This window comes from Clinocottus analis, unplaced genomic scaffold, assembly GCF_023055335.1.
Source record: "Clinocottus analis isolate CAN_PGR_092001 unplaced genomic scaffold, fCliAna1.0.p SCAF_19, whole genome shotgun sequence".
NCBI classification, from domain to species: Eukaryota; Metazoa; Chordata; class Actinopteri; order Perciformes; family Cottidae; genus Clinocottus; species Clinocottus analis.
The window spans coordinates 2,803,269-2,830,261 of NW_027175920.1; the positions used below are offsets into that span (position 1 = coordinate 2,803,269).

The 26,993-nt window shown below is 43.6% G+C and overlaps 3 protein-coding genes across 6 annotated transcripts in view; all 3 read left to right on the forward strand.

Annotated features, from left to right (window-relative positions):
• Positions 1-12,771, forward strand: part of kif19 (kinesin family member 19) — a 31,498-nt gene extending 18,727 nt beyond the window's left edge. For both annotated transcript variants that reach the window (XM_068583824.1, XM_068583826.1), the window contains exons 4-21: positions 1,117-1,227; positions 1,333-1,420; positions 1,977-2,113; positions 5,482-5,607; positions 5,716-5,910; positions 6,896-7,042; positions 7,146-7,268; positions 7,642-7,798; positions 7,936-8,110; positions 8,272-8,470; positions 8,636-8,906; positions 9,048-9,172; positions 9,282-9,445; positions 9,578-9,683; positions 10,105-10,228; positions 10,340-10,728; positions 11,376-11,547; positions 11,640-12,771. In XM_068583824.1, the coding sequence (XP_068439925.1) occupies positions 1,117-1,227; positions 1,333-1,420; positions 1,977-2,113; positions 5,482-5,607; positions 5,716-5,910; positions 6,896-7,042; positions 7,146-7,268; positions 7,642-7,798; positions 7,936-8,110; positions 8,272-8,470; positions 8,636-8,906; positions 9,048-9,172; positions 9,282-9,445; positions 9,578-9,683; positions 10,105-10,228; positions 10,340-10,728; positions 11,376-11,547; positions 11,640-11,767 (2,937 nt within the window). In that variant the 3' untranslated portion in view covers positions 11,768-12,771. The remainder of the gene's footprint in view (positions 1-1,116; positions 1,228-1,332; positions 1,421-1,976; positions 2,114-5,481; positions 5,608-5,715; positions 5,911-6,895; positions 7,043-7,145; positions 7,269-7,641; positions 7,799-7,935; positions 8,111-8,271; positions 8,471-8,635; positions 8,907-9,047; positions 9,173-9,281; positions 9,446-9,577; positions 9,684-10,104; positions 10,229-10,339; positions 10,729-11,375; positions 11,548-11,639) is intronic.
• Positions 12,772-14,012: 1,241 nt separating this feature from the next.
• si:ch73-127m5.2 (uncharacterized protein LOC561202 homolog) lies at positions 14,013-18,369 on the forward strand. 3 transcript variants are annotated; one of them, XM_068583426.1, is made up of 6 exons: positions 14,013-14,106; positions 15,907-16,016; positions 16,392-16,518; positions 16,619-16,819; positions 16,913-17,042; positions 17,136-18,369. In XM_068583426.1, the coding sequence occupies exons 3-6, from the start codon at positions 16,437-16,439 to the stop codon at positions 17,605-17,607; spliced, it is 885 nt and encodes a 294-aa protein (XP_068439527.1). In that variant the 5' UTR covers positions 14,013-14,106; positions 15,907-16,016; positions 16,392-16,436; the 3' UTR covers positions 17,608-18,369. The 3 variants fall into 3 exon arrangements, with proteins under 3 accessions (XP_068439527.1, XP_068439528.1, XP_068439526.1); XM_068583427.1 differs by having other exon boundaries at positions 15,907-15,965; XM_068583425.1 differs by having other exon boundaries at positions 15,907-16,518.
• Positions 18,370-18,609: 240 nt separating this feature from the next.
• si:dkey-21e13.3 (uncharacterized protein LOC100150043 homolog) lies at positions 18,610-22,671 on the forward strand. Its single transcript, XM_068583888.1, has 5 exons — positions 18,610-19,258; positions 20,601-20,708; positions 21,344-21,466; positions 21,644-21,769; positions 21,918-22,671. Exons 1-5 carry the CDS (start codon positions 19,165-19,167, stop codon positions 22,388-22,390), a joined length of 924 nt encoding a protein of 307 aa, XP_068439989.1. The 5' UTR covers positions 18,610-19,164; the 3' UTR covers positions 22,391-22,671.
• The last annotated feature ends 4,322 nt before the right edge of the window (positions 22,672-26,993 follow it).

Consider the following 26,993-nt stretch of genomic DNA (forward strand, 5'->3'; position numbering starts at 1 on the left):
GGCCTCAGAGGGCTCTCAGGTCCACTGCCGAAACAAAGCTGGTCAGCGAAAAATAGAAGAAAAAAAGCTGCCAAACTCCCAGCTGTCCCATTGTCACGTCTGAAATAAACTCAAGGGTTCTCTACCTGGTCTTTTTTTCCTTTTATTATTATTGACTTTTCTAGCAATTGCATAGCAGGAGATTCACAGCCCCGACAACAGAGGGATGATTTCCCCCGAAGCTGTCGGCAACCCGTCAAGCCGACGGCTCTCAGTGCGACTGGAGGGATCGTCAACAGCATTGTGATGTTTTCTTCTGACGTCGTGCCGTTCAGAATTCGTCCCTGAAGTGTTCTTTTGGAGAGCTGTGATTTGCTAATGATTGTGGGTGAGGCATACGCTTTGTCTAAAAGCACAATTGGAACAAAGAGACGTGTCAGTCTCTGTGTATTAACATACAACAGTGAATGCAAGTACTGCTCCTCCGACTGTCGCAAGAAAAAAATAAATAAATTTCATCCATCGCAAGCGGCGCTGACCTTCTCTTCTCCCGATGCTACAGTATGAAGGTGCATTCGATAGCCGGGGTTTAGAGTATGGCAGATGGCTTGAGTGGATCCCCGTTGGCATACATACTTACGATGAAGTGTCCATGATCTAAACAGGCGCCGGTTTTTTCGTCACAAGTACATTCTTTCATACGCTGGAGCAGACATCCTTCCATGACATTTCCATTTGTGTTTTTTCTTACAATCCTTAATCATGAAATGTTACCGAAATAAATACCGAGCGCAGTGTTTCAGAAGTAGACATCTGCTTTTTCTGTCAGCTCGTCTTGCCAGCTGATGCTCCAGCTGTTGTTTGTTAAAAAAAAGAAACATAAATGACAACAGTAGTTCCCAATGAGGTTATCCTTCTCTAATCGGTGAGCCGTCCAATCCCAGCTGGATGTAAATGCGACAGTATGTTTATTTTGCAGTAACCCTTCGTCTGTCCTTTTGTTCATGCTTTTGCAACTTTTTCAACATCATAAAGGGAATTTGCAGCGCAGATGCCAGGATGGGCTTGAAGACATAACGCCCGCTCAAACTCTGTCCCTCTTTTCTCCATCTCTCTTCCTCACCTCTTCGTCTTCAGATGGTGGTGCTCATGGACCCCATGGAGGACCCTGATGACATCCTGCGTGCCAACCGCTCCAGGGAGAAAACGTACATGTTTGACGTGGCGTTCGACTACTCGGCCAATCAGGTCAGTGAAAAGTAAAACTCCAAAAAAAAAAAAAGGCAACAAACAAATGTGTCCGCTGGAATATGAACTTCATCGCTTCAAGGTTACTTACTTCTTTCTGTGCAGGAGGAGGTGTACCGAGCCACAACCAAAGGGCTGATCGAGGGCCTCATATCAGGCTACAATGCCACTGTGTTTGCCTACGGACCCACAGGTGTGTGTGTGTGTGTGTGTGTGTGCGTGTGCGTGCGTGCGTGCGTGTGTGTGTGTGTGAACAAAGTTAACTAAGCGCTCCGTCTGGGTGGAGGTAGATCAACCACCAATTACACGTGTTATCTTTCTGGTGCATAATCTCTGGTCTGCCTCTTTATGAGTCAGCTGGCCAGCACTCTGTGAGGAAAAGGGTGAGACATCCTTTAATTTTTTTTTTTTTTCAGTGCAGTTCGAATGAGAAAATGAGTCATGCTTCACCTTCCATGTTTCCAGAGGGTGGGGGCAGATTGCAAAGACCATTTGAGCACTATTACTCTACCACGTTATTTATCTGCCTCACTGACTGTGTGTGTGTGTGTGTGTGTGTGTGTGTGTGTGTGTGTGTTTGCAATCAGTACATATGGACACTTAGCTTTTAGCTTTAACGTTTAGTTTTCTTCCGGTGGTTTGGTTTAAAATACAGTATTTACTTTGGTTCCTAATGGTATCTTAACCCTTCGGGGCCGCACGATTGACATGTGATCATCGTATAAAGTTGTTAAACACGTGTTTTTCAGGTTGTGGGAAGACGTACACCATGTTGGGGACAGACAAGGAGCCGGGCATCTACGTTCGGACACTGAACGACTTGTTCCGTGCCATCGAGGAGACAAGCGACGACATGCTGTACAGCGTCTCCATGTCCTATCTGGAGGTCAGACTTCCTCTTTCCACAGTTATTATCATTTATTATCATCCAAGAGCTCACGGGATCGAGTCAAAGCGACAGCGAGGACACGTCTCTCGGTTTAACCTAAAGTGGAGCTTGAATATTCGTCGCCATTGACATGATTGCTCACTCAGTTTCAAGATTTCTTCGGATCTCTTCACATTTGATTTGCGTCTCTGTTCTTCTTCCTCCGCCGTCCACTGTTCACACAGATAAGATCTGCGGTTGTTAGCTACTGCCAATTGCAGGCAGATACCACTGGTGTCCTTTTACTTTAGCCCGGCGCTTGTTTCACGTCTGAAATGAGCCGAACATGCATCCTTTAACGCAGCCCAGACTCGGATGAACAGACTTTGCAGAACACGTTAATTACGCTCTGGTGTATGTGTGTTTTCATATGCCATCGTGTTTCTTTAATTCTTAATTTGAATTGCCTTTTGAATATTTAAAAATACGCTGCAGAAATACACTTGCCTCGCCTGCGGCTGCCTTTTTAAAAAACCATTAAGGCTTGTTTTCCTTCTTTCTTCTTCGACAGACAAAAGATCACAGTCCAAAAAAACAACACCATTTAAAACAATCAAACACTTTCTAAATTTGTATTCCGAGCAAACACACGTCTCTTAATTATATTCTTTGGACTCTATTGCCCGATTGTTTTCTCTCACGCCGACACAGAATGTGTGTTTTCGCTGTCGATAAGCAGCCGATGTTGAAGTGGATCCTTTTTTTTCACAAATTAATAGATGATCCAAAGCTTTTGAATCACTCGGACTTTGTTCGCATTATTTCTTTCGGGTCAGCTTGGTGTGTCTGGGCCTTTTTTTAGATGGAGTTTGGTTTTGGAGCATTGGGTTGTGGATTGAAAGCGACAACGACACAGTCCTTGTAACTGAACTGGAGGCTGCAGAGGTGCTTTCGTTGCACAGAAGCCGGCGGTACTTTCAGGTGTGGAGTGATCTCTGCTCCCGTTGGCTTAGTGATAATCTCTGCCTTTGTCACTCGTGATGAACCGCGGATAAGACAGCGGGCTGGCGATGGAGGGTTTCTCTGTCTGCCTGCTGGCTGCGGATCCAAACCTCATTACCGAGATGCAGGTAGAGCTCAGACTGTGTGTTTAATGACAAATCCCCTAATAGCACTGGATACGATGGACTTGGTTCATTTTACTCTGATAGCAGTAACTGAGCCTCACTGGTGGGACTTAATGTCCCCATTTATAGGAAAGAGGTAAATTTGTCATTTTAAAGTTAGCGTAGTTGTACAAAGTTGTCTTGGTTTATGTGTTCATAGTCATGAATACAGTTTTTACCTTGACTGTAGCAGCTACTTCATTTTTGTAACACAGGTGATATTATTCTATTATTAAGCGAACCATTTGGCCATCCTAGTTTTTCTATCAAAGATGGCAACATGAATATAAAAGGTTTTGTTCATAAATGTTGTCAGGAAATGAGAAAGAGAGGAAATATAATAAAGGGATCAAGACAGACAAAAAGAGGAGATGATGAATACAAAAGTGTGAAAAAAGCATTAGCTCTGACTGAAAATGAACATGGCATCGTTAAGCACTTGCTGGGTGCAAATCGTGCCCATCAGGAGGAGGGTTTGCATCCGACATTTTAAATTACATTTTGTGTTTTCCGTGCCAAAAGCTATTATTATGTTCCATGATTGACAATGTTTTTGAAGCTGGGCTCTTTAGTAGCTCTCTGGGTGGGTGGAGGTAAATGTTGCTATCAAAATGCCAATCATCGTGTCTGGATGTTCTGACCTGCGTAACTCTTCAGGGTGGATCCTGACACAAAGCTGTGTGAGTGTGTGTGTGTGTGTGTGTGTGACGTGTGTGTTTGCTGTTTCCAGGGAGCAATCTGTTGCCGCTGCTGACTCGCCACAAAGATGTTAAACGCCATTTTACGGCCTGAGTGAGCGATGGGCACACACACATCTGCTCCGTTTCTTGTTTAAATCCCTCTCTCTTTCATGCGTGCGGTCTCTGATGCACGTACATACACACACACACTCATGAACAAAAGCACACACACACTCATGAACAGAAGCACACACACACACACACACTCATGAACAGAAGCACTTACTTTGAATGCAAATAAATATACTCTGTCTCTTTTCGCCCTCGATGAAGAAACAAGAAACTGTACGCTGGCGTCTTGGAGGGCAAAACAGTGCTGCCGGGATGACAAATCTTTCTATCCGAACATTTGTATTTCACTAAATTTTTCTTTCGAAATATTGCAGAAAATAAGCTTTGTGAGAAACATTTGTTATGATACTGACACATTTTGTTCAGAAGGATAGTTTTCACAAACCTTTATGATCTTTTTTTTTAACCGTGAATGGCAGCTGTAAAAAGTTAACTTTGGCTTTAAACAAACTGCACCGTGGTTGTGTGACTTCATCACCATCAACCTAAGGGCCGACGACGTTTTATAGTCTCATTTAGCTATTTAAGACTTGTAAAAGCTTCAAAATGTACAAGTGGGATATATACTAGCATATTGTATGTAGTAGAATACAAATATGTTAAGCTTGTGTTAAAAAAAAACATTGACTTTGAGAACCGAAAGTCTTTAAGACGAATTCATGCATCTATGTGGTAACCAGATGATTGACCAGCCAATCAGACTTAGCTGTACTTTGTGTTGAGTGCTAATTCTAAATGTTAACATGCTATTAAGATGGTATATAATAATAATAATACCATCTTATGTAATATCATATAATATCATACCTGCTAGTATTGTCTTTTTGAGCATGTTAGCTTGTTAACAGTTGCGTTCAGCTCAAGTTGTGCCTCAGCACAGCGTTACAGAGTAATGTTGACTCTTAGTCTTGTTTAAACTTCACCAGCAATAAGAAAAAAAGTACAGATGGGGAAAAAATAATACTGCCAATATGTGGCTGGGGTCTGCTTGACAAAGAGAAACTGTCTTCATTGCACCGAACTCCTCCGCGGTGAGTCATCCAGTGGTTACTTTCCAGGACGTCGCTTCCTGCCCTGAGCCTTTCTACATGTTTAGGGGCTTTCATTGCGTCAGGTGTCAGGTCAGTGACGTCACATTCATTCACTTTTGCGTGAAAGAAGAGCACTGACACCGGCTAATGACAGCCTGCCACCCAACAAGCTGTGGTTTCTAAATGACATGTCGCTGAAAATATACCGCTTGATGTTTTTGTACCACCTTGGAGGTCTGAAAGGCTGAATGGAGCCTTTTTAGAGGACATGAACAACTTCCTGTTTATTCGTTTCTCAAAGGAACATTCAATATGTCGAGCAAATGTTCAAGCTTTTGCTTTCATCTGACTTGTACTGTATTTCTGTGTCTTTTTAGATCTACAATGAGATGATCCGTGACCTGCTGAATCCATCCTCGGGTTTCTTGGATCTGAGGGAAGATTCTAAAGGCGTGATTCAGGTTGCTGGAATCACAGAGGTGTCTACCATCAACGCACAAGAGGTCAGACCAGCGACCTCAACTGTGAACGACGTTGCTCCTCGTTTGTTCTAATCAGAAATATTACATTCAGCGTCCAGCATGACAAAGACTCTGTCCTTTTGTCTTCAGATCATGGAATTGCTAATGAGGGGCAACAAGCAGCGCACACAGGAGCCGACAGCCGCCAACCAGACGTCCTCTCGCTCCCACGCTGTTCTGCAAGTAGCCGTGAAGCAGCAGAGCCGGAGTAGGGACGTCCTGCAGGAGGTCCGCTTCGCCCGCCTCTTCATGATTGACCTCGCCGGCTCCGAACGAGCTGCACAGGTGAACGTACACGCGCTCTGTCGGGAGGTTTCTAAATAGACAGAATTAAACTGGTCGTTTTACACTTGGACAACGACGGCAACAGAAATAATCAGAGGGTGGATGCCACGCTTTTGTGATGGCGCTGTGTGCTGGAACATTTATTATAGATTATACCCTTCACAAAAAAAAAAATCCAAAAATCACACATAACAAAAGTAGTGAAGATGATGAAGACGTTCATGATTAAAAAATGTTTTTTTTCAAGAACAGCAAGTTTCATGCTGTTCTGCAGAATGTCGTCTCCGGAGTCGCGCTGTGCGGTCGATACTTGTGTGGAGAAGAGTTCAGGAAGAGAAGACTATCTGCGAGACAATTCATTTTCTGGGGTTTTGTTATTGCTTTGACCTTCTCTTCTTAAGTAGTCAAGTGAACAGTATTTATGTTGTCTGCAGTTTTTCAAGTTGAGTCTGCTTTTTGTTAGATGAACGGCTTGTCGTGTGAGCCGTGTTACCACTGCCACCTACCTGCAAACCATGTCCACTGCATGCAAACGGTCGGCGAGCGAGAGCACGTACTTAACCATGGAGACTATTAGAGAGGTTCGCAGCCGTGCTATTGATGAATAGCACGTATGGCCTCCAGGAGGAAGTGAGCAGAACAGAGAGTTGTTAGTTGCTTGAAGCAGCAGGAAACATGTCTCTGTTTTTAAAGAAAAGGAGTGCATGTAGAAGAATAAGAAATACAATAAATTATCATGTGAAATAACTGAAATATTAACTATAGAAGGAGGAATGATCACGTTGCTTACTATAGTAACAAGTTGACGACAATGTCATCGTAAAGTCTTGCTGGTGACCTTTGTTGCGTGCTTTCCCTCTATCTCTCTCTCCCCTCATTTACTAACAGCTGTCTCTGTTTACTCTGTAATAAAACATGTAAAAAAAGTACCTATAAAAGCTCAGAGGTTTCCTCACTCACATCTGTCCATCTATCTATTCATTAGACTCAGAATCGGGGTCAGAGGTTGAAAGAGGGGGCCCACATCAACCGCTCCCTCCTGGCTTTGGGCAACTGCATCAACGCCCTGAGTGACAAAAATGGCAACAAGTATGTCAACTATCGAGACAGCAAGTTGACTCGACTACTCAAGGTAACAGCTGTTTAATGAAGTCTAGGGGACCAACTCCAGGATGATCTCACTGTATTTTGTGATCCAGACAGGTATTAATGTATTATTTGACTTTGATTGACAGGACTCGTTGGGCGGGAACAGCCGAACGGTCATGATAGCCCACATTAGCCCCGCCTCTGTGGGCTTTGAGGAGTCTCGTAACACACTGGCGTACGCTGACCGTGCCAAAAGCATTCGAACACGGGTGAGAGCTCCTATTTCATCTCGCCTGTCTTCACTACCGTTGAAATAAAGATGATTAAATTCAATAAAACATTTAAACATTTCATTACATTATTTGAAATAATACTTCACTGGAAAATGTGGCATTGTTACACTCTGATTTAATGTATATATTTGAAAGGAAGAGTAGATTATTACCGCTTTTTAGATATTTGTTGCCAATAAAGCAGATCCCAGAGTATTTTGATTATTTACTGAGGCTTAGGAGAGAGAGCGGGCTGTCCACGGAGGTTTCATCCTCAGCTCTTCCTCTCTGCATGTAGTGTCATTTACCATACAAACACATTATAAATATCTTGAGTATCATTTGCTTTCATCCCCCGCTGTGTGTTTAGGTAAAGAAGAACCTGATACATGTGTCGTACCACATCGCTCAGTACACCAACATCATCTCAGACCTGCGCTGCGAGATCCAGCGGCTCAAGAAGAAGATTGCAGATCAGGCGAGCCGGCAGCTGAACTCGGACCGCGCTGACATCCGCCATGTCCAGGGTAAAGGTCCAGACTGCGTCCTCCAGCACATGAACAATACCGGCCAAATGTAGCTGTTTCTTAATGTCTGTCATGCATTAGTTGTTAATGACTATTCCCCTTATTCTCCTCCCCTCATCTTTCTTCATCTCTCGTAGCGGAGGTCCAGGCTCACTCCAGCCACCAGAGTCGGGCGGAGATGGACCAGTTGAGGGAGCAGCTCCTGGAGGCCTTCCGCCAACAGATGGAGATCAGGAGGAGCCTGATGGAGCTGGAAAACAGCAACATGGAGGTCCAGATCGACACCTCCAAACACCTGTTAACCATTGCAGAGTCAGTGTTTATGATTTATATCTTTCTTTCTGACCTTATCTGATAGCATGCATACAGTACTATGTGACATTCAGTCATACAGGCAGTTAACAAAACGATTTGACCTGCAGTTCAACCAGTATTTACGGTACAAATATTGATATATGTATTTCTTTTCACAGCTGGGAACAGGAGCGCGGTAGGCGCAGGAGGAAGTGGCGAGCTGAAAGAAGGAAGGAAAGTGTCAATAAAGACGAGAGCGAGAAGGACTCTGACTCCTCGGAGTCTCCTCCAGACAGCACAGAGACCCAGCAGGTGGCGATGGCCCGAGAAAACCTGGTCACACTCATGGCGGAACAGAAAAAGATCCACAAACAGAAGGTATCGGATTCTTGATCTGCTTTTAAAACTAAGGGGAAATCATACGTGTACGGTACTCACTAATAGTTTGAAGCTTGGATATGATTTTCCATGAGAATGGCGTTTTCAGATAAACACAAAACAAGACAAGTGCACACATCTTAGATCCTTCTTCTCCTCCTCAAGTCGTTGCTCGAGCGCAGATTCCTGGAGCTTCGGGATCGGGCCCGGCGCTTGGAGGAGCTGCTGCCTCGGCGGGTGAGCTCCGAGGAGCAGCGCGAGGTCCTGTGCCTCCTCTGCAAGGTCCACGAGCTGGAGATCGAGAACACGGAGATGCAATCCAACGCGCTGCTCAAGGACAACGTCATCCGGCACAAAAACTTTGTGGTGCAGCGCTTCGAGCAGCACAGGCACCTGTGTGACGAGATCATACAGCAGCAGAGACAGTTTATCGTTGGTGAGTTGAGCAGCACTGAGAAATACAATAGTATATGTAATACTTTTGGGCTTTTTAACTGTTTGTCGGATCAAAAAGACATTTGATGACGGCTAAGGGATTTCTGGTTTACTGAAGTGTACCTGTGCGCTTGTGTTCCAGACCACAGTCTGTTGGTGCCTGCACACCTGCAGGAGCTGTATGAGATGTACATGAGGGAGCTGGATGAGAGGAAACTGGACAGAGCCATGGCCTTGGATAAGGCAACCACCAGACACACCATCAAGGTAGCAGCCCTCCCCTCCCCCTCACCCCTTATCCTGCATGACAAATTAAATGTAGTACCTTGATTATGCAAAAATATTAAACTGGCCTCGATGAATATTATAATTCCAGGAGGGCTCTCTTCCCAAGATCACCCTGCCCGGTCAGGGTCGTGACAACATGCAGGACATGGACTCAGACCAGGAGAGCGTACGCAACATGTACTCTGATAACAGACGAGGCCAAGCCAAAATCCGTAGACACACATTGCCCCCCATTCTGCCTGAGCCGGAGCTGTAAGAGGACTTATTTATATGTTTCCCATTCATAATATAGACAACAGCTCAATATAAAAGTATCACAACACCTCCATATTCCCACAACCAGTTTAATACTTCAGTATTGTTCTCTCTCTTTCCATGCAACAGTGACAATAACAGAGTTTTTAAGAACAGTCCTCATGCCAGGCAGATGAAAAACTCCGCCGTAGTGACCCCGCCTCCCATCCACATAAACGGGAGAGGCAACCGAGAGGTGAGGACAATTTTAATAAGCAGTATTTGATCCCATTCATTCCATTTCGATAGAGATCCCTGAGACGTGCTGTATGCTTTAAATTAATGCAGTCTAGTCAGGTGTTGCTTTTTACTTCTAGCAATGTGGTTTGAATTAAACTCCCTCAGATATTTCACTCTTGTAAAGCTGTTTAATTTCACTCACATTCCTCCACAAAAGATACTCTATAACTTGATATAACAGTACCTCCATCTAATTGTCTCTCTATACTTCAGGAGTGTTACTCAGACAAGATGAAGTAAAAAGAGTTAGAGTGCTGAAATTCAAACGCCCAATTCAAAGTACAAATATCATTTTAAAATCTGACCTTCGACTGAAAGCCGAGGACTGCAGTGAATGTTTTCTGCACAATCTCTCACTCTGCTGCTGGCGTTTGCAGCTGCAGCCGCTGGCTCCCGAGAGCTCGCTGAGCTACAGCCACCTCAGCCACAGCGTCAGCAGCCACCTGGACTCATCACCCGAGAGCAGCGAGGCCGGGGCCGATATCCCCCTTTTACAAAGTGGTAAGCTGTTCGGTATCAATGCAGTACAGGGTTAGAGGAGTGACCATTAGATCGTTGATCTTTCAGTAGAAAAAAAACAAAAAAACAAAACATGTCCTCTTGTCTCCGCAGAGCGGCAGCAGATCCTAAAGGGCGTCCAGAACATCGTAGTGAAAGCGGCCCGGCGGCGCTCCAAAGCCCTGGAAGTGGACGCCTTGCGGTTGCCCCCTCCTCCTTCCCCACTGGACCCCAAGAAACAGAAGAGCAGCCTGTCTTTGAGCGAAGCCCCCCCGAGAGGTTTGCCGGTGCGGCGCGGCAGGCAGCCCAGCCCCGAGCTCAGACACGCCACCTCGGACGACAACCTGTCCAGCAGCACGGGCGAGGGGCCCGGCCTGCAAGTCACCTGGACGCGGCCACGTAACCGCCACATCGCCACCAAGAACCAGACGCCCCGCGACGTGGACTTTGAGGCTCGCCGCAAAAAGAGGCGCTCTCGCTCTTTCGAGGTCACTGGTCAAGCAGTAAGAGTATTTTCCGTATTTAGCACGTGTTCAAACATTTCAGAGTTTGTCCCCAGGAGACACTGATGTATTTACGTTCAGTATGAATGCAGCTCACACAAAGCAGGAAGTGTTTTTTGGCCCAATTATACAGCATCAGCTTATTACGTTCCACTTTTTATTTTATGATTATTATTATTATGGAGGCATAGCTGAGAAAAAAATTCGACAATCACTTGTCGCTGTAATGAGCCATCTAACGAAAACTCACAGTAACAACATGAACTGGAAAGTTTTTTCAATGTCTGCATGTCAGATCTTTTTTTTTTATTAGTGTGGAAATATTTTGGGAAATTCTTGATGCTCCCTTTAAATATTATAACTCCAACTACCATTGTGATCCCGGTGAAAATCAAAGATTTCCAGCTTAACATGCCTGTTAATTATTGACAACATCGAGCAGCAATAAGCAACTCTGGCATCTACTCCCTCTGCAGCCTGATTTCCTCTGTTATGATATCACGCCATGACTCATGATATCATATGATATCATAACAGAGGAAATCAATTATGATTTCCTCTGTGCACGTACAGTGAGTCATGAACTCGTCAAATGCTCATCACAACCAAGCATCACCACGTCAGATTTCTTCCTCTTCTCGTTGCAGCTGCCTCAAACCAAGACGACCACAGCTCAGAGGTTTCGTCCTCTGGACAGCACGTCCGACCACCATCTCTACAACAACGTGCAGCCGCAGGCTCCCATGCTCCGCCCCCAGTACAGAGGGGTCCCTCCTCTCGCCAAAATCCGGGCACCCCACAACATCCAGCAGCAAACAGGTGAACCACTGTCACTGCAGACTATAAGGCACGTTCCTCTGCAACAACCTTTTCACCGAGCTTTGTCGTGTTGCGTCCACGTCTTCCCGCAGGCTCAAACGCAGAGTCCTCCACCGCCCACATGAACAACCTGAAGCGAGGGCCCCAGCTGCGTCAGCCACAGCCGCTCCTCTACATCACCACCACGGGCACCGGGGGCCAGCGCACACGCAGACACTGAGCCACGACCCACAGCTCATCCTCAACACCAGCAGTAACATCTAAACCAGCTGAGCCTGGAGGGGAACCCCAGAGAGCCTCCACACCCGACCCCAGCCCGGCTGTCGACCACTCGCTGACCTCAGTCTTGTGAGGCAGTACCGCAGAGACGAGCCAGACGCTAGCTGGAAGCCCACACACACACACACACACACACACACACACACACACACACACACACACACACACACACACACACACACAGAGAGGTCTCCTCTGGGCTTTGTTGTGGACACCTTGCGACGGCGCCGACTGGCTCCGAGACCCGCCAGCCTGCAGTGCGCTCTGTTCTGTCACGTGTTTCCACTTTAGCTTGCTGTCGTGCTGAATTGTGTGTTATCCTGGTGTCAAGCTCACTGTGCTGCACTGTACTGATGTTTCTGCGTTATGAGTATATACGGTTTGGTCATGTGCAGTGCTCGTTATGAAGCCTTCGGCTAACGGGGGATGTTCATGAGGCCTCAACCTCATCGTAATGATATAAAAGGAGAATCTGGAAACGACTGGCTTTATTAGACAAAGCATAAAAGAAGGAGAGGATATTACACTAATGGCAATGTAAAAATTGTATAATGAGAAATGGCCCACTGTCAAATTGTTTTAGCATCGTTTTTTCTTGTAGTGAAGTTGTTTGAATTTATTGACACACTAATATTTGAGTAAAAAACAACCTTGGATCATCTTGATTGTTGTGCACTTCTGGATTCAAACTCAATGTTGTATTCTCACACGTCCGGGTCTATGCCTTTTCTTACCCAAACGTGACTGTTTAACGTCATGTCTGTTTGTGTAGATGTTTAGCACCACCAGTTGCTTTTTTTCCAGTTGGCTGTATTTTTAATGAATTATTTAACTGTTGCCTTTTCTTTTATGTTGTTGTCGTCAACATTGTTTTCATAATTGCTACTTTCTATGCTTTATTTTGTACTTTTTTTTGTTTTTTTATTTGTACCAAAATAAATTCAAATGACATAAGTGAAAAAGTTGTCACAGTTTTCTTTCTCGGCGCAAACCCACAATTTACTGGCTGCAATAAAAAGGCAGCCGACTGTCTTTGCTGCCAGTGAATTGTGTGTTTGCAGGAGCGAGAGACAAAGTGTCATCCTGGTTCACAACGTTACTCATTGCTGCGTCTGTGCAAGTTAGAGACAAGAGTCTTTCACCTGAAACCAGGACATTACTTGAGACATTTCATGTGGATGAAATGGGAAAGACGGGCAACCGGGTCAGGGTTCAAATCAACGCATGAATTAAGGAAATAGTTTGAGGACAGTTTGGGAGTATTTTAAATGTCCACTAGATGTCCTAAAATATATGTCCTTTGTCCTAAAAATCAAATTTTGAGCTTGATGTCGCGTTAATAATTAGATTTTAGGATCATACTCATTCTGTAAAAAAACTTCTACAGCTGATATTGGAGTTTTGCGTGTGTTTTTTTTCCATATTATATCATAAGCAGTGAGTTTCTTTCTCTGCTATTTAATTTTTATTCAATTAGGCTATTACACTATTCCGACACCCCAGATCAGGAACAATACGATTAAGTGTATTTGGGAAAGGGCCAGGGTTTTTTATTATCTCCCGTGGGTCTGTCTGCTAACACACACTGTGGTTGAAAGGTGATTTGTTTTAACGGCACACTTATTTTAGCGAGCAATGCCATTATTTTAAAGATGAGAATTTGCTCTGTGACCGTAAACCTTCCTGGCATACACATTAAAAGCTTCAACTCACTATGGAGGTGACATATTTCTGACGTGACTTATAAATGCTTCAAGTGAGTCATTATCTGGCAGGCGTATTCGTCTCAGATTCAATTGTGTTATGAGATATGAGAGGGTCTCAGGTGTAAGTCAGCACTTTTTTTACACACTCCTACACTATTTTTTAAAAATCATTTCTCAGCCTAAAGCAAGCTTCTCACTCTTAAAAAAAAAAAATCACTTTTCTGCACTTATTGACTTATTGTTTTTTTATTTATTTTTTTAAATGACGTAACTAGACAAGAAAACAAATAAGCAGACCATTTTCATCCCTTTTGATCTGGAGGAGACTGAATCGGAAATAACGCCTCCTCTTTTCAACTGTCAGCATTCTTATCCAATGAGGAATCGCCTTCCGCGTGATTGACGGGTCAATGGACCAATGAGCGGCGAGATTCCGGCTCTCTAGCGGTAGTGCACGTACAGCTGATTTGCAACCCGCCGAAGCAACAGCAGAGAAGGAGGAAAAATGTCGCTGGCTTCGACACGGACCGTTCTAGGATCAGTGTTCTTTTAGGAAAACCCAGACGTCGAGTCGGTGAGTGGGACAGCCTTCACTAGTTGCGGCTAACGTTAGCGGTGAAAATGGGTCAGTCGCGTCCAGAACAACAACTCTTCGATGCAGTTTTAACCGTTTTGTGTAACAACTCGGGCCTTGTCGTTGAGAAAGAAACCTAGCGACAGCCGTGCCCGGCAGCCATGATGAATGTTAGTTCGAGCTGCGGCATCGTTGATAGAATTTACATCGTTCGCTTAAAAGTCAGCGGTTTTTTTAATTAAAAAAAAAGTTTTTTTTTAAATAATATTGCTCTGGTAAACTACAGCTTCTTCTAAATGATAGACGGGGAAGAAACACGTGTCTTTATATTCTATTGACTGAAGTTATTAATGTGAACTACGTCCGAGCTGCTGGTTCTGAGCGCGAGACTCGAACTGTTTAATGGGCGCTCGTGCACGACACCCTGCTGGTCCATTATAATAATATTATCTATATAATGGACACTTGGAACAGACTAGTTAGAGTTATTGGAGCTAAAATAGAGACGTGTAAAGACCTCATGCTACGTCTCGTCCAATCACAAGCGTTTCTTCTCACCTCATCGATTGACACACAAACTGACCTAACTTGCTTGCTCAGCTTTTTTTTTTTTTTGGAGGTTTGACTTGGAACAAGTGTGTTGACCTCTCAGACCTCTTTGCTTTATTGTGAAGTCTTTACTTGAAAACAACCTGCAGGTACAACTGACAAAACATAAAGATGAGCAAATTAATTAGATTTTAGATTTGGTCTCTCGTCTCCTTGTGTCCCCCAACTCAGCATTTTTTTCCTTCAGATTCCAGAATACTCCCGTATGCACAACAGTTTAAGACATATACACATATTTATAAAAGATAAGAAAGAGCTTTGTTCCTGTTGCTGAGGATTACACGTGTATTTATATATTTTTTTTGTCTATGTATTCCACACAAACTGATCTAAAATGAAAAACACACAAAACCTTGATAATTTTTTTAATTAAAATGTACTTGGTATAAAAACATACTTGATATAATTAAAATATGCCAGACTTCCTTAGGTATGTTTATTGGCATACAATAATAATAAATACTGGAGATGATTTATGCTAAAGTCCTCTCAAGTCTGCTTTTAGTTGTTGAAAGTATCTATATTTATTTATAATGTCACAATTTCCAATATTCAAACTGCTATAAAAACAGATCCTTACATTTTTAAAGTAAAATTACAATGCAGTCTTGTTCAGACTGACCCCTGCTATGTCCATGTCTATGGCCTTGAGATTTTACTGTACAGTTTCGGAGAAAAGTGACTTCAAAGTCCACTTACATGTAATAATTACATAATGTCAGTTTCCAATATTCAAACGGCTATAAAAACAGATCCTTACATTTGTAAAGTAAACTTACAATGCAGTCTTGTTCACACTGACCTCTGCTATGCACATGTACATGGTCATTCGATTATACTGTACAGTTTTAGAGAAAAGTGACTTCAAAGTCAGCTTACATGACAAAATGATATTCATATTGTAACAATTTCCAATATTCAAAATGTAAAAATGTGTGACAGATGTCAGATTTCAGGACGTTTGTTGCTTTAATAAATACATTTGTATCTCCCTAAATATACCAAGCCGAATATATTGCACTGTATATTGTAATGTTTGCATTAAGGCATTTACGGATTGGTATTATTAAGTTCCTTAAATAAAGTCAGAGTTTTAACTTTAAAATTATTTAGTTGTGTCAGGTCAGTAACAAAAGTTTAAAAAAAAAAACTTAACTGTTGGTGCTAACCATGATTTTTCTTATTTTTCAGATTAAACCCGGCTGTGGTGTTGCTATGAGAGATGAGCTCCATATATCTCTACAACCAAAGTGAGCTGCTCTAACAATTTGAATGTGGGAGGCTTTACCTTGATAGAGAGAGTAAGTTCACGCGGTTTACGATAACACCACATGGGCCTCTGAGGTCACCGGATCTGATAATTAAAGCCGGCGGAGCCTCAGACGGAGCGGTAACATTTCAGGGAAGACATGGACCCGTCTACGAGGGTGGTGGGTCTGGATGCCCAGGGGAACATGGTTTTCACTGTGGTAAAACCAATGGGCATCTACCAGGTGTCTTCCGAGCAAACGGGTAGTGTCGCACACGGGGCCATGGGGCTGCAGGGTTTAGCCGAAAACACATTGATCCTCCCTCAAATGCAAAGCCAGACTCTGCTGGACCAGAACCAGATGGAGATGCACACCATGCAGCCTCATATTACAATGCCTCAGATGCAGATTTCTGGCCCAATCCAGACAGAGGTTGCGTCCCAGATCCAGGACCCGCCGCCAAACTCGAGCATGAATCCAGAGTCCGCGACCCACATGCCGTTTGCGGAGGTGTCGTCACTCCTGGATCCCAACATGAAAGGCTCCAAGGCTCGTGAGTGGCCAGTCGTTCCGCGATGACGCCAGTCAAATAGAAAATGAATAATCAGCGTTCGTGAATTTCACAAATTATTAACAACATTTGTTCATTTTAGGGAAATATCTCATCTCTTATGATGAAATCAAGCGGCGCCTGCAGGCCCCGGAGAAGATGTCCCTGCGCTCCTTGGCGGCCTACACTCGGGTCAGCAGGGGCCCGGCCAGCAAGAAAACACTCCTGGAGTCGCTCAATGTTCTCGGCCTCACGCCGAGCACGACCACCTCTGTGTCTTCCTCGTTCTCCAAACTCACTGAAGGTGACGGAGATGAGCGTTAAGAGTTTGCAGGGATGCTTACGTATGTATGTGTGGAAAAGAAACTAAACTGAGTTTTTAAATTTGTGCGTTTAGGCGACACCACGGCTTTGTGTGAGGATATGAAGGACTTTGCCCATGACTACGTCGACTACAGCAGCATGGCGAAGCAGCTCATCCCCGAGACGAACACAGTTCAACACTGGTCCAAGATTATTGAAACCAAGTGCGTGCTTGTTGTATGTAACATGGCCTTCGAACCTGTTTTCCCTAAAGCATGTCGGATAAGCTGAGTAATGACACTCTGGTTTTCTCTTAGGAATCATCTGGAGGATATGAGAAGATGTTTCAAGGACCCGGTCAACAGCGGAGCGTTTGACAACAGCACTCACGGCCTGGGTTTGGGAATGTTGGACGTTGCACTGGACATGATCATCATGGTAATCGAACAGCAGATCCGGATCCTGTCCGGGGCGGCGGCGTCGGACCCGGCCGACTCCGGTGCACCGACGCGCCGCGTCCGCAGGCGCCACCGCAAAAGCCGCTCGACGGACAGCGAGAACCCTCACAAGGCGTCGGCGGGGGTCAAAGAGCCAGGGAAGGCCACGTCGAAGGGCAAAGGGCGAGGCCGAGTCAGGAAGAAGATAAGGCAGGAAACTGGAGCCGCTGTTCCTATGGAAACCCAAGCGGAACAATGTAAGCCGGATGATGTGGAGAATAACGTCCTCACCCTGGTTTCTGTTGGGTATGAGACCGTTTCCAGTGAACTCAATGCAGATGGGACGGTTTGACGCCCAGTCACGAGACGGGGCCAAAGAACCAATCGGAGTCCCGTTCAAAACGGATGCTCGACGGAAGGGAAACAAACTCTGCACGAGTTGCGCTCCGGCGAGGAAGATCCCAGTTATGAGCTCAGCATCAAAGCCTAATCACTAACCTCAAAGTCCAACTGAAAGGAATTGTTTGACATTTTGGGAAATGCACTATCTGGCCAAAAATTAAACGAGAAGATAGATCTCACTTCAACAGATGTAACTGGAGCCAGCAGGCATTAGCTTAGCATAAAGACTGGTAATGGGGGGACAGCTAACCCTCTGTCCAATGGTACCAAAATCCTCTTACCATACACTCACAGTAAACGCTAATGTTAGGGGACACCCTGATGCTCATGAGCACGTTCCCTTAATGCCAAACTCTTCCTTCAAGTGCCTCCCCTGTTTCTTCCGTAGCAGCTTTTGTATGTGTGTAGTCAACCTGAATCCAGTCATATAATTTTTTTACGCCATGTTAGTCAGTGATCAGACAGAAATCCCCACCGATTGATGTTGTAAACATGTTGAACGCTGAGGAAACCCGTGCATGGTCAGGTGTACAGTCCCTAACGTAGAGCAGATGAGATCAGTGGTCTGGATTATGTTCTGCTGGTACATTGTCTTTATTTCCTGGTTTTATTTATTTGTTAAGATTGCAATTGAACATCTGTTGTACTGTACTAGATTGTTGAAAATGACTTTACGGGACCCTCAAGAGTAAAGATTTAATTTTCATAACTACCTTGATTCTGTTATTGTCTTGTGAGAATATCTTAAATAGAGCACGCTATGCCCAGATGTGTTGAACATATAGAGCTGCAAGAAAGCTGTATTTTAATTCAGAAGTCGTTCAACAAAGCCATTTTTTTGTGATTTTGATTTGCAAATGTATTCACCGGAAGTGATTTAGCAGCTGAGATTTATTAAGATGGGTAAGGACATTTGTTTATTTTGTATAATTCAGGATTAGATCATGTGAAACATTTGCATTCTGGGAAAATATGCCATCTAATAATACACTTGTGTACAAAAACAGGTGCCCACCTGTCTATGTTGTGGATTTACTAGAAGCTGAAAGGCATTGTGGGAGATCTTAGGGTCAGCCAAGTGCTTGTTAATGCCTCAACTGCACCCCCCCACACACAAACACACACAAACACACGGCGAGGGAGATCAGCTTTAGAGAGGATTTGCTCCGTATTAACCCCGAGAGGGGACAGAGCCAGCTGGAGTACAACGCAGACACACTCGACAGGCGCGTTTAAAAAAAAAAAAAACAACCACAGAAAACCGTGTTTATTTTTATTTTGAACGGAACAACAACAATGCAGGATGGGAAGGGAGTGCAGCAGTGGGATTAAAGCGAGAGGCGGAGCAGGTTGGAGCAGCAGTCCGAGAAGCAACAGCCTATGACTCCACAGACGCTCCAAGAGCAAGAAGATAAAAGATACCAATATAATAAAATAATGTCGTGTACTCCGCACATGAAGACGTCAACCTGAGGAAGCGTCGCCACCGGATGCTGCACGGAGCAGAATGGGACACACTCATGTGCCACTCATGTATACTTACGCACGCGCCCACGAGGATAAGCGCAGATCCAGTCGACTGCAGCTTTCCACGCCAAACTGTGAGTGGACCAGTATAGTGACTGGTATTTCACCTTGTGTGTTTATGTTGTTTTCTTTGACGTCACTGTGGGTGCTCCGTCTTTTATTCATAAATAGAAGCTCTCGTGATCTTTTACTAGTTTCTAATGGAAGGAAATTGTATAAATATCCACAAGGCTTGTTTAAAAAAAGTCTCTGAACACCCACACAGGTGTTTTTAATTATCCTGGCTGATTAGCCCTCTGCTCAGGTTGGAGGAAGGTGGAGCTACGATGACAATCTACCAATAAGAGTGATAGTGGGCAGTATGTCCCGCCCTAAACAGGTGAAGCAAAGCCAATGGGAGTGTCCGGACTGCGAGCTCCCACACAGACCTGAGAAGAGGTCCAATCAGTTAAACACCTGTGTGGGTGTTTAGATCGTAAGGCGTTCTCGTTAAGGCCATGGATTCTGAAAGGATCATGCTAGTGTTGTACTTTAACTCTAAAATGGAAAATAAAATGCTTTAAAGCACTTTAAATGTATTGCTGAACATCCTTAAACATGTCACTGATATTGTTGTGATTTTCTCAATTATTTTTCCTATTATTCTACACATTGTTAAAACTACTAATAGTCCTCAAAGTCCCCCAATAAGCCTCCACGTGCTTGTGTCTTCGTTTCTTGGTTTGCTGAAGTACGGGCTGGGGAAGAGTCCACACGTGTCACTGGCTTCTGTTTGAGTTAATTGAAGGACCTCTCAAGAAGAATCCGGTTGGAGACTCGAGGGTTTTATCACATTTGTACAGACGAGGTGGCCGAGTCTGAGCAGAAAAGCGCTCACTGTTATCGTGTCCTTGAAAAGCACTTACCATTGAGACGGTCGTGTTCAGCGGTATGGATTTGTTGTGTGCGGCTGTCTATTCTCTGGTGCTGTAACTCAGCTTTAGAAACATTTAACTTCATTTCCACGTGTAAATCAGTTAATGGATTAAGTCAGAATTGTGAACTCGAGTTACATTTAGATCAAACTTATGACAACTGATTGTTAAAACACTTCATTCAGACATTTGAGGTCACACTTGAGTGGCTGGTGTTGAGTGGGTAGACTGTCTAATAGACTTTTGGATGGATTGCCACGAGATTAGTTGCAGATATTCATGGAGTACAATGTACAGACATGAAGTGTTTATTTGAGCAATTAGTCAAGTTATTTGCAGGATTCCTTACTCCGTTCTAATGGAGACTCCCAGTTACTGCTTTTTGTATGTTTTAACCCCCCTTTCTTAACTCACACAACTGTAATGACTTCCCATGCTCCCCTACGGCATCCAGAAACATGTTGTGACGCCTGATGTGTGATCCCTCCCATCTCCCCAACAGACAACCTGAACAATGCTTTAGGCTCCATCAGGGTCCTCGGTTTGGAACTGATAGCAGATGAACTTAAACCACATCTGAACACAGTGCTGACCAACATTAAGGAGAGGAGTGAGTTCATTTACACTCTGTGATATCTCATTTGGAATTTAAATGTATTTCAAGCTATGTAACCTCTCAACTGTAGCACTATTTGACAGCACTGAATATATCAAAAATGTTTTCAGTATCATTTTTTTTGTCATCCATTTGATGTGATTTGAATTGCAAAATGCTGACAGTCCTGCTGCCACACTTAATCTACATATTTATGTCTTTCCATACATGCATACTGGAAGACAAAATGTCTCCCACTGAGTGGCAGCTATATCATAACAGTCCCCCATTTAAACGATAAAACCTGCAGCAAAAAAATAAAAAAAAGAGAAGATGGGGCGCTGTGGGTTGAGAGGCTGTGAAGGGATCAAGTCTATGACAGGTTTAAGTCCTGGGAAGACGTTAAGCTGCATTTATGTCCCCTAGCAAGGGAGCAACAGGGGGGATAGAGAGGCAGAGGAGGCGAAGACTTGGAAATGAAGGCTGAAACAGAATCAATTCAGTGCTGCTCATTGATTAAAATGAACAAATCACATCAATTTAAAAAGCTTGACACACTCATAACATACTAGTTTGTGTTGGCTTTGTGAAGTGATTATGCTTATTGTGTATTTGTTTTTGTTTACATCTGTACTTCTGCTCGTGTCCAGAGAAAGGCGCTGCTGAGCAGGTGGTGGTCAGCGGGATCCTGCCTATCCTGGCCCTGTCTCTGAGGAGCAAGGGGCCTCTCACTGTGCTCACCGCAAAACTGGTGGCTGAACTCGCCAAGGAATGTAAGCTATTTATACAGAAACATGTCGCTCTGTAATTTATTCAAACACAGTTTCTTATTTAGGACCCTAATCCTCTTGTGGAGCGTTTCCTGTTGGCTGCCCTTTAAAGCCTTTTATATCCGTTTTCATGAGTGCAGTTTTACCTCCAGTGATTGGAGTCGTTTTGTTTCCTGTCAGCTGTAGTTCGTAAAGGTTTCAGCGACGCGGGTTTGGTTCCGGCTTTGCTGTCTGTGCTGACCAGTCCGGACCAAGAACTGCTCTTTCACGCCATAAAAGGCATCTCCCGCATGTCTTATGACAGCAGTAAGTCAAATAAACCAATGTTAACCTACCTAAAAATGATGCGCGTGAGATTACTAGATTTCTGCACGTCACAATGTTTGACATCAGGTCAAAATTCGCCAGTGCTGTAAAGCAGTGTGTGATGACGCAATTTCCCTGTCGCCCTCAGCCAAGCTGCAGGCGCTGTTGCTGCGTCGAGGTGCGGTGCCTCGTCTTGTTGCCGTGCTGCTCCGCTTTCCCGACAAGGAGGCCCTGGAGGAAGTGTGCCTTCAGGCCCTCTGCAACCTCAGTGGCATGGGAGTGGCAGAGGAGGCCGGCATGGTCTGGGAGAGGGGCACGTCCGTGAGGCCGGGGGAGTCCGTCTTCCACGGCGTCTCTCCTCACACCTGTGGCTTTGCCTCCTCCGTGACGCTGGTGTGCGTGTCTCAATGGGCGCCCGGTCACTACGCGGTCAACATCGAGGTTTTCCAGCGCTGCTCCTCCTCTTTCTGGAGCATTCACGGGAACAAACGGACGGCTCGTTGGTTCCCGTTCTCCACCTTGGGAAGCTGCTCAAATCTGGCCAAGGTGATCAAGTTCTCCACGAGGAGTGTTCCTCGAACAAAAAGTCTGAAGACTCGCGTTTTCCACACTTTCCTCTGACAGCTTCAATACTGCAGACTGACCTAACTGGCACGTTACTGCAACCCAACCAATTACACCACTGACTACTGGTACGCGCCAAAACGCCAGGTACCTGGACACTTGGACATATTCAAACTGCAAATTCTTCCAAAGGGCTCTTTCTATTCCTGTTGATTACCTGCTTCATGTAAAATACAGTCAGTCACAGCTTATTTTAGCGATTCAGCCATCATGGGATCTTATGCAACGCAGTACTGTTTGCATTTTGTGCAATAGTTGAATCCGGGAGGCGGGAAATGCTAAATATCAGTGAAAATGGTGAACATTAAAACCTCAAAGATGAATGTTGTTATGATGTCCTGTCTGCTGTTTTGTTCACAGGTGCTTGAAATAATTTATTTCCTCTGCAGCAATATTGACAATGTTCTTTTCTACAGTGCAAGTGAATCATTTTTGATTAACGCTAATTTTATTCATCGGAGACTCCCACTGTAAACAATAAAACACCTTGACTTTTTAATGGGTGTATTCTTTGCTATTCCATACATATGTATGTGATGAAATGTTTCATGTTATTTTAATTCATGCATTGATTATGTATTTGAGGGTAAAATGCACCATTTAGTTTCTTACAATAAACGTACACACGCAATTAACGCATTAGACACTTCTTGCACAATCTGAGATCCCAAGTGACCAATTTGCGAGTTAAGAAAAACCTCCCTCTACAACCCCCATATGTTCAGAACGAATATGGAATAATTAACATGTTTTTTTGCATGCGGCGCATTCATTCAGGATCATAACTTTGCTTGAAACCCTGGAGGCACCGTGTCCACATGAGCCCCAGCAGACAACAACCTGAGAGGCCACGTATGATATGATGGATCTGCTCAAAGCTCAGCTGCTGCACCGGGCTTAGCAATCTCATTCAAATCGGCTTAGGCTCCAGGGAAAATAATAGAAGTTGCAAGTACGCTGGCTAACCAGCAAGGACACGCTAATGACTGATTTGACTTGCCTCCCCGCACAGGTTGGTCAAGATATGTGTAAAACTGCCATGAGGTTATTCTTTAACAATAATCCGTCATTTACCTGCAGGGCTTTTTGCCATAAATTGCCTCAGGTTAAGGCAACAAACCTTGTAGGTTTAGGAAAAGAACTTTGAAGTCTTTACGATGAACCCCATGTGACCAAAAAGAGCATATCTGTACACCTGGCCATGTGATAACCCAGTGATCAAACATGTAAATATATCTTCAGTGGTTGTGGACATGTGCAGCCTAGAGTTAAACACTAGATGGCATGCACGTGCTTTGTAGAAACTTGTGTAGTGCAATACGAAAGAATTAGAGCACCAGTTTGTGACTTTTGCACACATGGACTGAAATAACATGCTGCCTCGCTGCACATATTAGTGGATACTCTCCTATTTACGTGGATTTAATTTCTTTTACTTTCACTTGCTTCCATGAAAGTGGTTTGTGATGGAGTCCAAGTTAAATAGTGCACTTGCTTTTTGACCGTAAAATACAAAATGCCAACACAAAGAAAGACGCAAGAGCATCCCCTCTCAGTCTCTCTCCTGTTTCTCTTCCTCTAATTACATCTCTTATTGGTTTCATCTTGCTCCAGGCTCCCAAACGAAGGGGCACGTCTTCTAATCAATCCTAACTTTATTACCCTGGGAGACACTTAAATATTTGATGTGATAGAGACAAGGTTTTGGGATTAGTAACGAGTAGACAACAGGAGCACACACCTATTCTTGACTAACTTAATCTGGTGGAAAATTGGCTCGTTGTGTACTTGTTTAAGTGTAACAAAAACATAATTACATAAGAAAACAGCGTTCTCGACTAACAGGCGTCAGTATTATCATTATAGGAGAGAATTAGGGCACTTATGCCTTTTTAAAATCAGACCAAATATGTTTTATATGCTCCATGTTGCATGCTCGTGTTATATAAACCCATCGGGAAAAAGCATTACAGGAAATATCGAAAGATGTAAATGTTTCCTTTAGTTTTCTCCTGTTTTTTTGTTTTTTTTAAGAATTTAAATCACAAATTTGGGCCAACATTCTAGTCTCAGCAATATGATTTTCCAAAAAAAGATGTCAGTCTGTGGGTTGTCTTCACAGCACTTGCCGCTACTCGGTGGGTATTTCCGGGATCGTCAAAAACTCTTCTAATCATGATGGCTGAAAAAATATTTCAGTTGCATGATGAAAAAGATTTGCCTCTTCTCCCGGTAGCTAGAAATTACATATCTACTTGCTATCAAAAAAATATTGAATAAAAAAAGGAAATGAAAGCAAAGTTGACATTGTAAGTTTCTGTAAACCATAGATAAGTTGACTGACAATGTTTTTTTTCAATTGGTCAGAGCGAGTGACGTAATAAAACTAACGACGGTTATTGAACGTTACATAACTAATATAACAAGTAAAACAATCGGAGGACTTTCACTCAGCAGACTGCAGTTCGTGTCCTGTGTGAAACCAAAAGTCAAAACTGACGTTACACTTATTACGTAATATGTGTACGTTTGTTACGCAACTTGACGCCCAAAGTTGCAAAATTACAGATCAAATTTTGCTGCATTATGTTGCTAAATCATAACATACGTAACAAAAATCTATTAACTTCTTTCTAACAATAACCAAGTTTCACAAGTTTAACCATCCGTCTTGTCACTGTGCGTTTCTGCAACGCTGGAATTTTTTTGAAATCATACATATTTTTGGGTTAAAACAGTGTATCTGTGTTTTGCAGTAACGTAGGCGTGCAATGCCGACACTGTCAGGCGACTGGATTCATTGTCATACAACTCGTAAATATATGATTGCGTTTTCCAAAAAAGAAGAAGACAAATATCTCATACAGAAACGCTTTTCTTTGCAGCGGTTGCCTGTCTTTGCATAAACACATGATGCTTCACACACATGAAGTGTTTAATCAATATGTCCACTTCCACAGGAGGCCCAGGAAGCCTGCATATATTATTTTTAATACAAGACTTATCAATAATGCATGATGAACTTTGCATTATATGCCCTCAAATCCAGATAATGGAGCTGAAGACTACTTTATTGCTTGTCTTTGCAAATGAGTAATTTAAACTTGAATCCTCTTGTTGGTTTCTGCAGAAACAACTGCATGTAATTGCATTAGGATTTCATGACGCTGAGATTCATTGCTCTATTGTGGCCTCAAGTTATTCTCAGCCCGCAGCATTCTGCTATAGAGATAGACGACAATGATCCACCTTGTTGACTCACAACACACTATCAACTTTGTTGATATGGAAACGCAATCAAATCACACAGTATAGTATCAAACACAGAAATATTATTGCATAATTCAGGCACAATTCAACACATAGACAGACACATTTGGACAGAAAACAACTCACACACACACACACACACACACACACACACACTTTACTGGACAGTGAATGCAATCACTTTGATCTATCCTTCCTCAGGGATCTGCCTCTTGTCTTTTAATATAACATAATAATAGGATGATGGACCCCTCATTCTCCACCCAATCCCAATATGGACGTCTGTGACAAGACCGTGACATCTCTCATCAGAAGAGACTTCCAAAATAGCGTGAACCAATCAATACATCCTTTTTTGGACGGGTCAATTTCAGCGGTTTTGTGTGCATTTCTATCCTGGGCACAGTGGAGTCTAGACCTCTGAAGACGTCACCGTTTCCTGTTTTATTTTGTTACTCAGCAGTTTTCAGGAGCCGAGCAATCGGGCCGCTCCAAACGGCCACGCTCTCAAAACAGGCACCGCACTTGTTCCTATTAAATCCTTGAATTGTTCCTTCTGCCTCCTCATCTGTGTCCCAGTTTGAGTCCTACGCCTGCAACCGCCACTCTACATCCGTCAACCTCCTGCAAACATTGTGACGCAGGATGGATCAGCGTGCTGTCCTTTGTGGAGACGCGTTGTCTTCAAACCCACTGTTACAGAAACGGGTGAACTCACTACATTTCCCTTGAATACAACCAACATTAACAAAGTCGCGACAACCTTCTTTTATTCTTTCACCTGAGCCACTCAAGGCTGCAGTCTTGCCTTGCTACCAGCACTAAATATCATAAAGCAAGATGAAGAACTGCAACCGCTCGAACGTAACCTTGTGCTTTTCCTGAAAATAATGCCCACACTATAGCCTTCGCCATAATAAATAATGTGACAGTAAAATGACAAATTGTCAGTAATGCAGCAAAAGATCAGAGGTGGTGATGTCCGTCCAATGAAACCATCTGAGCCTTTAACATTACATATTTCCATAATGTACTTTAAGTTGTCAATTATGAACAACAACATCTCTTATGTTCTCTGCTGGACCTCCACTGTAAATATCTCAATGTGATTTCCACATTGTTTACTAACACATTGGAAATGGTATGACGTAACCATTTGTTTTCAGAGTTGCATTATTTTACTGTAGCTTCTTCCTTCAAATCCATCACGTGGATGCCAAAACTGTCCTCAGAGGCCAACAAATCTGACAATGATCAGGGAAATAAGACTCCACCTCTTCCAACACCAACAGTGAAACTAGTCGATTGAAATTGCATCCGGTCTCGTCTG

Coding starts and splice junctions, on each gene's coding strand:
- si:ch73-127m5.2 (XM_068583425.1), top strand. CDS start 16,125: ATGGACCCGTCTACGAGGGTGGTGGGTCTGGATGCCCAGGGGAACATG. Junction 16,820..16,912: donor GTTCTCCAAACTCACTGAAG/GTGACGGAGATG, acceptor TTGTGCGTTTAG/GCGACACCACGGCTTTGTGT. Junction 17,043..17,135: donor TCCAAGATTATTGAAACCAA/GTGCGTGCTTGT, acceptor GTTTTCTCTTAG/GAATCATCTGGAGGATATGA.
- si:dkey-21e13.3 (XM_068583888.1), top strand. CDS start 19,165: ATGGGACACACTCATGTGCCACTCATGTATACTTACGCACGCGCCCAC. Junction 19,259..20,600: donor GCAGCTTTCCACGCCAAACT/GTGAGTGGACCA, acceptor TCTCCCCAACAG/ACAACCTGAACAATGCTTTA. Junction 21,770..21,917: donor CCGCATGTCTTATGACAGCA/GTAAGTCAAATA, acceptor TGTCGCCCTCAG/CCAAGCTGCAGGCGCTGTTG.